Here is a 13,229-nt window from a genome sequence, read left to right as displayed (position 1 = left end):
TTATCTTACAAAGCTTGAAATATTTACTATCTGGCCATTGAACAAAAAGCTTAGGGACCCCAGATCTTATCTGCTGACGGTTCAAATTTTGTCCCATTCATGTTCTTTATAATAATTTTTGTCCCTGTTCAGGATCAAACCCGGGAGACAAAACTGCTTGCATTCCGTTTTTATAATGCCAGAGATCCTTGGTCTTTCTACTTGACGACGCTGGCATTTTTGGAGAGTCCAGGCCAGTTATGGTATAGAATGTTCCTCCATTTGGGCCAACTGGAATTTGAACCCCTGTGTTTTTCACTTCAGAGCTTTTTGGGTTTGTGCAGGTCTGAGGGTGTTCCCAGGACCCAGGAGTTCCAATTTTACAACCAGAAAAGTCTCAAGCAAACAGGGATGAACTGGTCATCCTAGATCCGTGGTCCCAAGGACTGTCATCCAGGGAAGAGGAAAGGGTCCGCCCCCTGCCCTTTCAGTAAGTAAGGCTAGTTCTCAAAACTAGAGGGAGGGGAGAGGGCGATGAACCAGACGCCAATCTAAGAGCCTTTACTTGATTGCTCATGTTTAGTTTTAGATGAGTTGTCACCATCAGCATGTCCTGGCCTTGTGTCTTGCTTTTCTGGACCCTCATTGGGGTCTTCTGGGAAATCGGAAGTACCACTCTCTTCGGCAGCTCGGTGCTTCTCCAGTTTAGCAATCAATTGTCTGGCTGGCCTGAAGACGCCATTGGTCGGCTGGTCACAGACATAGCAGCGTGGGGTGGTGCCGAAATGCTGCAGCGCACAGCTCTCACAGAAGTAATGCCTGCACTTGGTCACAACCGGGTTTTGAAAGGTCTGGCGACAGATCAAACACTTGAATGGTATTTCCTCCTCCTTCCTTCCCGGAACTTCATAGTTTTCGTTGTCACAGACACCATAGCGACCCTCATCGAGCTCACGTTCAATCTGCCACCCATGCTTGTAATCCGAACGGTCATGGAGGAATTTACAGCTGTCTCCAAAACCGCAAAAGCCAGTCTCCTTGTAATCTTTACAAATGTCAGGCTGGTAATCCCAGCGCACGGTGGCACGTAGATGCTTGGGAGCCCGGAGCGGGCCCTTGCGCACCATCGCGGAGGAAGCACTGCCCATAGACGTGTCCTTGGGCTTCATGTATTTTGGATAGTTATTGATTCCCCGATAGATCTTGTCATCTGCCTTGCCCCTCACCTCCTCCTGGATCTTCTGGCTGCGCTCAAAATTGGCTTGTGCGTCACGCTCCTTCTCCGTGTCCAGCTCGTAGCCCGCAGTCGCCCCCATATCCTCTGGTCCCACGGGTTTCGTGGAGTGGGTGGATCTGTAGACCACACGGTGACTCTCGGGCTCATGATCTCCCTCCGCCTTGGGTTTCCCACGGCTGTGGGTCTTCTGTATCATGGGATTGGGAGGCGCCCGCTTCATTGCCGGGCGAACCACAGCGCCCCCTTCCTCGCCGCTGCTGCTGCTGCTGTCTGCGGGCTCTGGATCGCAGACCCGGCGCTTCCTGCGGCCTGCAGCCCCTTTGCGCCCAGGCTTTTTGAACAGGAAGGTGCACACCTGGTCTGTCGCCTTTCCGGGAGAAAGTTGCCCTGCCATTTTCGAGTCCCGAGCTCTAAAACGGCTGCGGCGTTCTGCGCCACGCGGGGTCGCTTCACGTCCCTGCGCGTGCTCTCTGCGGAGCTGCGGAGAGAACTGTGGGCGCGTGCGGACCGAGAGCGCAAGCGTCCGTGTGTTGCTTTTCTTGCTGCATTTATGCGTGCGTGAGTTATTGATAATTGTTATATGCAGTAGTTGGTTCATTCCCCTTGCCATTTTATGAGACTATACCGCTATTGGTTCATTTTGCTGTTGATGGACATGTAAATTGTTTCTACATTTTGGTAATTATGAATAGAGCCGCTGTGAACATTTTTTACATGTTATATTATGGGGGGAGTGGGGCAGAAGGGTGTGCATTTCTGAAGGGTATATATCTAGAAGGGTGGTATCTCTGGACCATAGTACATATGTCTCTTTAATGGTAGTAGACACTGCCACATGGTTTTCCAAAGTGTCTGTAGCAGAATAAGAGAATTGAGTATAAGTCTGTCCATGAAAGAACTTCCAGCCTGTACAGGAGTCTTCTAAGAGTTTATCTGAGCTCAAATTTGAGACCATGCCTGGAAACAAAATATCAATGGGTTGAGGAAATGCTTCAGAGAATGGCAGTTTTGCTATTCCTTTTAGGAATTTAGAATCAAAGGAGAAAGTGTAGGGCAAGTGCATGAAATCCATTGGTGGTAGATTGAGGGGGTGGGGGGTCAAGGCAAAGTGGGGCAGCTCTAGAATTGGATAAAAAGCCAAATGGAGAAACATGCTTCTTGCACATTAGTGGGTGGAAGATAGTTAATAATTATTTGCAGCACATAGAGATGGCGTGTGGGGAACAAGGGAACAATGAGGGGTTCTGTGGTCTCGTGCTCTGGGGTCTTATGCTCTGGTGCCTGTGGTTGTGCCCTGTAGGGTAGGAACAGAAAATTACCCTGACATTTCAAAGGTATGTTATCCTAGATGCAGGAGAACAACGAACGGGACTCACCTAAGGTCAAGACTGACCTTTGGAAGCGATAGGCTTGCAACGTGACTACCTGCCCAGTCAGGAATTTGTGATCAGTCGTGTGTGGTGACTTTTGGTCACTGAGCTTGTCAGGCCTGCCATGTGCCCCCCCACCCCCACCCCCGAGCTTGTCAGTTTTATTACGCAGCCCCTTTTTTGTTCACAAATAGAATATGAGTAGCATTGTTCTGGTTAAGTGAGAATTGTGGGAGAATTGTGGGAGAATTGCAGGAGGGTGGGACCATCTTCCTTGGGGGTCAGGCCAGGCCTCTCGATGCAGCCCCCTAGAGTGCAATGAGTGTCAAGTGGGGGCTTCAGGGCTTTCTTTTGTAAGGTAAGAAAGCACCAGCACGCTCCTGGTGCTTTTCAAGAGCACACACTTGCTTATCTATTTATTTATTTTTACAAAAGGAGCCCCCCGATTACAGGGAAACCTGATTAGAATGTCCTATGCCTTGATCATTCCCTGGTTGGGACTTGGTGGGACTTCCCTCGTTTATCCCAAAGTGACCTCCTTCCAGATTTGAAGAAAGGGATCTGCTCAGGGACCCGGGGTTTGCTGAACAAGCCGGCGGTCATGCTCCCTAGCCAGGTGATCTCCTCCCGCAGGGGAGTGGCCTGCACACACTGTCCCTGTCCTTAGCCAGCTCTGAACACCGCCAGTGTCTGGGTCAGAGACCCGTGCTGGGTCGGAGCCAGGGAGCAACCGGGCACTAGGGGATTCCTCAGGGGGTGTTCAGGGCTCAAGCGGGCAGCATAGGGTGGTGGGCGGCTCAGGCTGCAGACCCAGGCTGCCCACTGACTGGGCGCGTTAGTGACCCGCTGAGCTGACTTCTTGGCCTCGCTGCCCCAGTGCACGTGTGTGGAGTCTACCTTGTGGTGTGAAAGCTGAGCAAGATCCAGGGGGCCTCCCGGAGCCCACCATCTAGCGGGCAAACAGACAGGGAAGCACACGGATCCTGTGCTATTTAGGGGGAAGAATGGGGTGCTGGAGCAAGGGGGTTCTGGAATAGAATAAAAGAGGGGGACAGAAATGGGATGGGGCAGGGAGAGCCTTTTTGACTATTTTATCCTGCTTGTCTAAGTTTGGGGGTTTTTCTTTCTCTCTCTGGAGAGCATCAGTGTGATCCAAAGCTATCATCACCAGAGGAGAAGTCAAGTCAGGAAGGTAATTTTTTAAGTCTGTTCAATCAGGCAGGACCTGAGCAGTCCTTTGATCCTATAATACGAAATTAGGGAGGACTCTGAAACCCTGAAAGAAAGACGTGAAACAAGTAAAAGGAGTCTCGCTTTACTCGAAAGATGGTAAGTACATGTCTCAGGGCTTCCAAGAAAAAGCTGTGGATTTAAGAGTGATTTCAGTTCAGGTCCTGGCCCCATTCTGAATTTATTAGCTGTGTGACCTTGGCAAGTTAACCAACCTCTCTGATCTTCAGTTTCCTCATCTATACAAAATACATACTTCCTAGAGTTGTTACAGTTTAAACATTAACATATACATACTAAGCATTAATAGACAGTCGTTAAGATTATTCCTCTACTAATAACGATTATTCCTCTGAAGAGGATGGAGACAACAGATACTCAGAAAGCATTTCAATACATCAATACATGATGGCCCTCTTGCACACTGTCAGGAAAATTGTGGAATGTTTAACATATGCCCAAAGAGTTTGAGATCAAGGACACACAGAGTAACCACCATATGGTCTTAGGAAATTTCCCCTCGGGGTCACTGTCATCAAACTTCTGAGGCAGACAGACCAGGGTTGGACCTGGCCTGACATTTTTAATAGGTTTGCATTTAATAAATTTGTTTGCTATCAGGGCTGTCTATAGTTTGAGACGTTGGCAGTTCCCTCTGGGGAAAGCCTCACTGTTGGAGGTTAATTCTTCTGAGTGCCCTGATGGTATGTCAAGGCCTACAACGTGTTGAGATTAGCCCACCAAAGACACCGTTTCTTAGAACGCTTTCCCGTGGCGTTTGGGATGCAATATTTTTAAATCCTCTGAGTTGTTCAACCAGACTCAGATTCCAGGGTCTAACCAGTCCACTGAGATATCAGTGTTTCCTCTCCTCGCCTCATTCCATATGTCTAGCCAACTCATCTAGTGGCTTAATAAGTCCAAAGTAAACATTGTGCCCAGGTATTTAAAGCAGGCAGATGGCTTCACATAAGAAAGTAACGCTATTCATCGGCTTGTAGTTGCTGTATATGTGATGGGACTTTCAATTGCCCTCATACTGAATGAAAGGACGTGGGTGTTGGGGAGAGAAAGCCTGAGATGAACTCAGAAATAGAGAAAGACTTGCGTGCAGAGGGCGCTGTGTGGTGGCCCAGAAATAATTTGGAGTCTCATTGACTTGAATCTGACCTTGAGCAGGTCACTTCCCCTGCCCAGGCTGCAGTTTCCTCATTTGTAACATGATGAGGGCTGATTCCTCCTTTGCAGGGCTGTTGTGATAATGAATATCAAGTGGCGTGCACAGCGCTTGATACAGTCAATGTGGGAATCTCGTTCCCTCCCCTTCCCCTCACGACTGAACAACTGGGAAAAGGGAATATGTTTAATATGGGGCATGATCCAGACACAGAATAGGCAAACAGTAAATGATTACTATTGGATCACAGGGCTTCGGATGCAGCTACTTTGATCCAAGTTTTGCCAGAATAACGTTAAGAAACACTATCACTCGTGGTCTTGAGTGTTTACTCTGTGGCTGACACTGTGTGTGTGTTCTCGCTTCTAACTTAGTCACTCATACTGTAGCTGGGTTCCAGGTGACAAGAACCCAGCTCAGACTGGCTTGAGAAGAAAAAAAGGAAGTTTTTGGCCAAGATATCTGGAAAGGTCTGAGGCTAAATTGCCTTCAGGCTTGGCTGGATCTAGGTGCTCCCACCATGTCATCAAGAACGTTTCTCTTGCCTCAGCAACTTTGATGTCACCTTGCATTCTTAGGCAGTCTCTTCCTTCTTGATGGGGAGTGGGCCTCCAGATGCTCCAAGCTGACCTCCTGCATCAGAAAGAGCCCACCTTGTTTTTAATCCCAGCAAAAATCTTGGTGTCAGCCATGCTGTTACCCCACAACCAACCACTGTAGCTAACAGCAAGCGGTGCTCTGATTGGCTAGGCTGAGTCAAGTGCATTGTCTCTGGGCTTGAAGGGGGAGTGTCAGCCCCATCAGACCCGGTGGACATTTGGAGGATGGGCTTTTTCTGCAGGGAAGATGGGATACTGTTATCGAAAGAAAGGAGAGTAGATGCTGTGTGATCACATCGTCAGATTTCTCCCACAGAGCATATGGGCCATGCACAACTGTGACAGAAAGAGTGCCACATAGTGGCTCAGAGGGGAACTTGGTGGTCAGACTGCCTGGGTTCATATGCCAGCTCTGCCACTTAGGACTTGTGTGACCTTTAGTAGGTCACTTGACCTCTTTACTCCTCAGTTTCCCAAACTGTAACAATAGGAATGGTTATCAACCTTACCTCAGCGCATTGTTGTAAAAGTTAAATGAGTTCACACATGAAAAGTGTTCAGAGCAGGGCCTGGGAGAGTAAGGGCTCATCTTCACAACCTATGTGTGTAGCCTCCCCTAGGCTTGTGCAGTGTGCAACTGATGTAACTGTACTCAGCAGTCCTGCTCAATGAACGTGAGCCATTATTCCCCCCATTTTGGGAGTGGAAAAAACCAAAGCTCAGAGAGGCTAAATAACCTACTCAAGGTCACAGGTTCATAAATAGAGGAGTTGGGACTCGAACCCACTTCTGTCTTACCACTGGCTCTGCTCTTAACCACCACACAACGCTGTGGGATGTCAAATGTCCCACTTCATGGTAGATGAGAGGTCATATTGGGAGAACGCACCCCCACCCCTAAACCCACCCCCATCCTTTGATGGAAAGTGTTCAGAGCATTGCCTGGTCCAGAGTCAGCGCTCAACCTCATAACCCATGTGCATGCCCCTCGCCCAGGCTTATACAGCGCTTTGATCCTACATGGTACTCATCTCATCCTGCCCCTGGCTTCAGGGACCTTCACTGTCCTCTCACAATCACTGAAGAGGCGTGACCTCACCAAATATCGCCACGCCAAAGTTTAGAAACATTTAATGAATGTTCAAGGTCAGAAGTACGTTCCCATCTATAGCCGCAGTTTGGGAGGCCTGGGAATAGGTGCGTGCCCATCTATTAGAGGGCTCCTAACCCAAGGGCCCGGGAAGGAAATGATGGCGTCCTTGGATGCCTGAATTTCAAAATATGAGCAAATGCTGGGGAAGGGTGGCTGCCTTAATTAGCAAATAATAGAATGACTGAATGTGTGTGGGGATGGGGGTGGGGTGGAATTTTCTGGCGATTAAGGGTGTTTCGTTGTTTTGTGCCCATATACCTGTGGCATTATTGTATTGATTTTGCAAGAAATAAGATTTGGAAGAGAAAATAAAACAGGAACATATAAGAAAATCAAATCAGTTGTCTCACTGAGGGCCTATTGTGGGTCTAGTCATACACTAGGTCTGGAGTGGAATGGAAATCATGGAGGCCTTTAGCTTACCCTAACCCTCTCTATCCCATGCCATGGAGGTCCCATATAAACCTAAGATAACCTATGTGCACGGCATTCCCTAGGCTTGTGCAGTGCACAACTAACACAACTGTACTTAGCAGATCTGCTTAATGCATGTGAACTATTTCCCCCACTTTGTGAATGGGGAAAAATAAAAGCTCAGGAAGGCTAAGAATCTACTCAGTGTCACACTCATAACTGATGAGTCCAAGGAAATATGATGGTGACTTGAAGGTGTGAGGTGACAGCTACCACCTGGGATCCTCATTGCTACCCTGGCTGCCAGAGATGGAGAATAGAGCCCAGTAACCTTTCCTGAGGAGTCACTTGTCAACCAGCTGTCCTCTGCTCTCTGCTCCACCTTGAGCCCCTCCTGGGAAGGCATTTTCAAAGCAGTGGTTGGGTAGGCTCGCACTGCTGAAGCATCTGATGTTGGCCCCTACGTGACTTGCCACGTGACTTCATAAAAACGTCAGTCAAACACCCTCAATATGGAAATAATGTGCAGTGAGTTATTCTTACGCCAGGTCATCCATAATGGAAAATCAGCCTGAGATGGCCCTGTATTTCTTCCTGCTCCCTAAAGTGTAATAAATTGAACAATTTAAAGCTCGGCATTAAGAAGGCTTGTCAGCAGCAGCCTGGAGCCTACCTGGTGGAGCTCTGGGGCTGGGGAATTCCTGGTCGTGCCCATCTAGATCCTGTGAAAATCTGGGCCTGCGTGACTTGTGTGCCTTTGGGGAGGACACCCTCCATCCCCACAGCCCAGTCTACCAGAAAGCCGAAAATCCGCCTTAAGATTGCAAGTGCCTCATGCTGGTGGTGTGACCTTCACAGCTTGGCTTCTCTCCATTCTCCTTACCTCTAAAATGGGGTTGAAAATTCCACTCTCAGGCTGTTAAGAGGATGAAAGGGGTGAACAATAGCAACAACCACCCTTAGGTCTTTAGCGTTTTCTCAGTGCCAGGCACTGTACTAAACATTGTCATGGTTTCACTCATTTATCCTGCAGAGGTCCTATGATGTAACTCTCCCCATTTTACAGAGGAGGAAAGTGAGGCACTGCCAGGTTAAATGACTGGCTAGGAGAGGCAGAGCCGCCAGGTCTGGCTCCAGTGTCCCAGCTTTGACCTCCACGCGTGGTAGCATCTGGCACTTGACAAGTGGCATTAAGTGTTGGTTCCTTCCTCTTCCCTTTGGGATGAGCTCCTTCATCTCCAGAAGGTTCCCGTAACGATGTGTTTCCTTGGTGCCACCACATCAGTGCAAACTCCAAGTTTTATCAGTTCTCTCTGCTGTAGCTGCCTCTCATTCTACAGGCCCCAGCCTGGCTCAGGCCGTGGTGACGCTGCCTGAGTGGCTTCCATTATAGCACCACGCCACTGAGCTCGTTTCAACGCCACTGAGTTCTGTCTGTATTTTAATCCATCCTCCCTGTGTGGTCAGACTTTCCAGAGAGGGGCAGCAGGGCCCAGCGATTCAGAGGTTGGGCTCTGGAGTTTGATCAGCCAGGCTCACCTACTGACGAGCTGTGTGACTATGGACAAGTCACTTCTGCTCTGTGTCCCTCAGTTTCCTCCTATATCAATCAGTCCTAATGGTGGCAACTGTCTCCTAGGTGTGTGCTGGGTCTGTTAGGAAGCCGAGCAGATAAAGTACAGTGCACCGGAAATGGTCCCCAAGTAACAGTAGCAGACGGGGTCATTAATGCCCAAACCATCAGGGCCGAGATAAGCCTCTCTAACCCAGTAGGAGCTAAGAAGACGGCCAACAGTCAACACCATTGACTGCGAGCTCGCGCTGCGTTCATCTCTGCCTGGGGATAAAGTGTCCCTCTCCCTGCTTGCTCCAGGGAGACTGGGGAAAGGAAGGAGCATTTCTGGATCACACACCATGCACTGTCTGTAAAATGGGGGTGAAAATAGAGCCTTTTTTCTCTCCCGTGGCTCCAAGGACCAGCGGCATCACACAGACGAAGCCCTCAGCCGAAAGAGGGGCGGAGCAGATGGGAACCGCTGTCATCCTATTTGCCTCTGCCCTGTTGAGCTTCTTACCATGGCTCTCACTTGCCTCCTGGCCCTGGGCCGAGCAACTTGGCCTGGCAGCCGGGCCCTGCGTGATGCCTCTCTCTTCCATGATTAGTTAGCTGACATCATCTCCCATGATGGCCCATCTGCTGCTGCCTGCCCAGACCTTTTGTTCTTTACACCCCCCACCGTGGAGAGCCTTCCATTTTCCCCCCTCCACTTCCACTCTGATTGGAGCACCTGCACCCCCTAGCCCCACCCCCCACCCCGATTTCCTGGAAGAGCACAGCAGCATCCTCACTGGCTACCCTATTTGCAGTCTTGTCCAGTAAAGCCCATCCTCCCCACGGCAGACAGAGGGAGACCATGCCAACCTCCTCCTTAGAAACCATCAATGGTTTCCCTGCAGACTGAAAATAAACCTAAGCTTTGCATCCCAGCTCATAAGCATCACCTCCTCCTCTCCTTCTCTGTCCAGCTGTCAGCCACACTGGCTAGCTTTCTCTTCCTCCCCACCAAATTTGTTCTTTTTTTTTTTTTTTTTTTTTTTTTTTTTGCCTCAGGGCCTTTGCACTTGCTACTGCCTCCACCCAGGGCGCTCTTCCTTCCTCCTAAATCTGCCCATGGCTGTCTGTCGCCTTTGTATCTTTTAGGTCTGAGCTTCAATGCCTCTCCTTAGTGAAGCCTCTGACTTCTGCATGAATCCAGGGCTGCTTTAGCTCCACCTGCTTGTGGAGTGGTGACGGAGCTCTCCATCCCACCCCCCGGCCTTCCCAGGCGCCCTGGAGTCACCTGCAGGGAGATGAGACGGTGCCTGCCTTTTCATGTCCTCTGTCAGGGATGCTCTAACAATGCCAATGACCTCCCCTTGCTTCACATCCTATTTCTCAGTGTGTCTCAATCCCTTGTAATCACTGAGGGAAATGGGCGCTCAACTCCTCCTTCAGCAAGACAGGCCCTGCTCCGAGCCCAACTGCAGGAAAGCATTGTCCTCGGGATCTTGAAAACAGGGCTTTTGTGGGTTGTGGATTGTGCAGGGCTGGCAGTAAGGTAGGGCTGGGCGTGGAGGTGCTAGTGTGAGGAAGCGGTGGGAGTAGGCTAGGGTCTCGATTTTCTCCTCTGTAAAATGGGGATGTTAGCAGTATGTACCTCACCGATCCAAGATGAGGATTAAAAGAGAAAATGTAAGTAGAATCATTAATGCTGTACTTGAGAGTTGATATTCCAATGAATGGCTGCCTCCTCTCTCCCCACCTCCTCACTTGGGGCTGAGCTCCTGGACATTCTGAGGAAGACATTCTCTGCCCAGTTTGGAAGGAGACGAAAACATCCCAGGAGGGCTCTACCTACAGAGCCCCCTACCTTATCCAGTTGTTCTCTGAGCAGCCTCACCTTGGCTCTGTTGTTTTCTTTTTATAGGTCAGTGGGGCCCCTTCACCTACTTAGTGGCCTCAGGGATCAGGGGCTGCACATCAATTCGCTAGGACTCTAGCTGGCTTTTTTTCCCTCTCCTGTCTGTGAGCACCAACCGTAATATCATTAACTGTTTTGAAGGTACCATGGACTGGCAGTTGAGGATGTATGTTGGTCTGGACAGTACAAACGATGTCTTTGCTTCTTGCAGCTGTGTGACTTTGGGCAAGGCACCGCCCCTCTCTGAGCCTCAAATGGTTCCCTTAGGTGATTTCTAAGATTATTTTCTGCTCAGACATTCTAGGGTTCAGAAATCAAGGGGAAACTGCCAGTCTCAGGATGGACTTAGGGTTTATGCACAGATAAGGTTTTCTCCAATGAGGACTGTCTTCTGGGGCCATGTAGGTAATGGTGTCTTCTCGCGAGGATAGCAGACTTACTGTGTGCAAATGGGTGGAAGGATGAGAAAGAAGAGTGAGAAAGAGAAACTTTGCTTAAGTAGGTGGCTCTTAATCTTTGAGAATCTAGTGAATGTTGTGAACCTAGGAAGATATATGCGAAATATTTTGCATACCATTTAAAAGGGGGTTCACAACTCTGGTTGAGAAACATCTCCGAATGCCTCCTCCAGGAAGACTTCCCTGACCCCTAAGCCTTCCTCGTCTTTCCTGTACTCCTCAGAGTAGTTGGCATGACCCGTCCCTACCCCTCTTCCTCCTGGGAGGGCAGGGGCCCAGTCAACTGTTCCTTCCATGCCCCGTGCCTGGAACTCAATGGGCGTCAGCAAATATTTGCTGAATGGAACTGGCAACTAGCTCCTGGCGTTGCAGGGGGGTGGCTTGGCCTTATTCCATGGGGCGGTGCCTGTTCAATTTCGGGTGGGCTCAGAACAGGCTGCCTCACATGTAAACATTTGGTTCCCCCTGTTGTGGTGATAAAAAGTTGTGAAGACGTGAGGGTTCCTGTAAATGATTCTACAACCTGTGTGGGGACTGCGCTGGGCTGGAGGGGAAGGGCATTCAAGGAGGCAGCGTCCTGAAGCCTCTTCTCTTTTCTCCTCCCCGTCTGGCCTGGTCCAGCTGGAGCAGAGTGAAGCCAAATGTGAGGACGCCTTGAAGACCCAGAAGGCGCTGACTGCAGACCTGGAGAGCATGCATAGCGAACTGGAGAACATGACCCGGAGCAAGAGCCTGGTATCTGTCCTTTTCTGAAGCTGTGGGGACCTGGGCCAGCACAGGCCTCTGCGCTAATGTGGGCCTACTGTGTGCTCGGCACTATAAGAGGGACAAGGGCACTTGTTGTGGCCCTACTGGGTGCCACCTTGGAGACACACACATCCATTGGAGGTCTACTGATTACCCAGCACTATAAAAAGGACAAGGGCACTTATTGTGGACCTACTGGGTGCTACCTTGGAGGGACAGACATCCATGGTAGAGCTTCCGGGTGCTCAACACTCTGAGAGTGCAGGATCCTATTATGAGCTGAGTATTTTAAAAGTATAAGGGCATATATGAGGGTCAACCGTGTGTTCGCCCTGGAAAAGTAGGCAAAGAATCCTGTTGTGGACCTAATGTGTATTCAGGACTGTGGGGTGATTCCGATATGAGCCCATTATTTGCTCAGCACCCTGAGTGGGAACTCAGCTTTCTCTTGTGCACCCAGAGCATGCTCACCACTGTAAGTGGTTCTTAGGCAACTGTTGGAGTCCTACTGTGCACTCACCACCACAGGAGGGGACTTGCTCATTATTGTTGGGCTCCTGCGTGTCCATTCTTATAAGTGGAGACAAGGGCAACCCTCATGAGCCCACTTAGCTAAGTACTATAAGGGACCCAGGCATCTACTGTGGACCTACTGTGTGCTCGCCACTGCACGGGGACAAATGAACATATATTATGGATCTATCATGTTGGTGAAAATTGGGTGTAGGTCTCTAAATCCCCTGTCTAGGGTGTACAGGGTTGATTTAAATGTATACTTGATGCATAAAATCTTAAAGTAAGTATAGCTAGAGAGTTATAGGCAAAAGCTTGTCTCAAGATTCCTACTGGCCCTTTTATTCCAAATTTGATTTGCACTAGATTAAGAGGAACTTGCCCACAAACATAGACAGTCAGATACACACACAGCATGCAGAGATGAATGTATACACTCAGATACAAAATCACCAAACAGATATACAAAATAAATGTCCTCATCGGTAAAATGCACATCTAAGTTTATCCATCTATCCAATACGTATTTATTGAGCTCCTGATATTTGCAGGCCCTGTGCTGGGGATGTGCCTGTGAACAGAACAGAGTCCCTTCTCAGGGCGATTACAGGGGTTTGCACTCATACGTATGTACCATGCACTTTTAAAATGTATGTACGTCGATTCCCAGGTGGGCTTATGCAGACGTGTATCCATTCACACCCACACAGGCTTCACCCACAGTCACATGCACGGCCAGGACAAACATACACTGAGCGGCCATAACCACAGCAGGCACTGGCACACCCACGGCCACCCTTCCAGGTAGATGGTCCCTCACCGGCTACACCCACAGGCAAGCCCACCTTGGCTCTTCATCAGCCCTGTGCTGTCGCCCTCCCAGCCACCCTT

The 13,229-nt window shown here is 49.5% G+C and overlaps 2 protein-coding genes across 2 annotated transcripts in view; one reads left to right on the top strand and one right to left on the bottom strand.

The window, feature by feature from the left end:
* Positions 1–13,229, top strand: part of MYO18B (myosin XVIIIB) — a 242,549-nt gene that overhangs the window by 154,633 nt on the left and 74,687 nt on the right. Inside the window, exon 35 of the mRNA XM_088800962.1 lies at positions 11,700–11,813. Within this exon, the coding sequence (XP_088657088.1) occupies positions 11,700–11,813 (114 nt within the window). The remainder of the gene's footprint in view (positions 1–11,699; positions 11,814–13,229) is intronic.
* On the bottom strand, positions 531–1,718 carry LOC109460315 (E3 ubiquitin-protein ligase RNF113A-like). Its single transcript, XM_019755562.3, has one exon. It carries the CDS (start codon positions 1,608–1,610, stop codon positions 531–533), a length of 1,080 nt encoding a protein of 359 aa, XP_019611121.3. The 5' UTR covers positions 1,611–1,718.

The sequence above is a fragment of the Rhinolophus sinicus genome, chromosome 9 (genome assembly GCF_057876585.1).
Source record: "Rhinolophus sinicus isolate RSI-liver-muscle chromosome 9, RSI-T2T, whole genome shotgun sequence".
NCBI lineage: Eukaryota > Metazoa > Chordata > Mammalia > Chiroptera > Rhinolophidae > Rhinolophus > Rhinolophus sinicus.
Note: the sequence above shows the minus strand (reverse complement) of the source record. Positions and strands in the feature narration are given on the sequence as shown.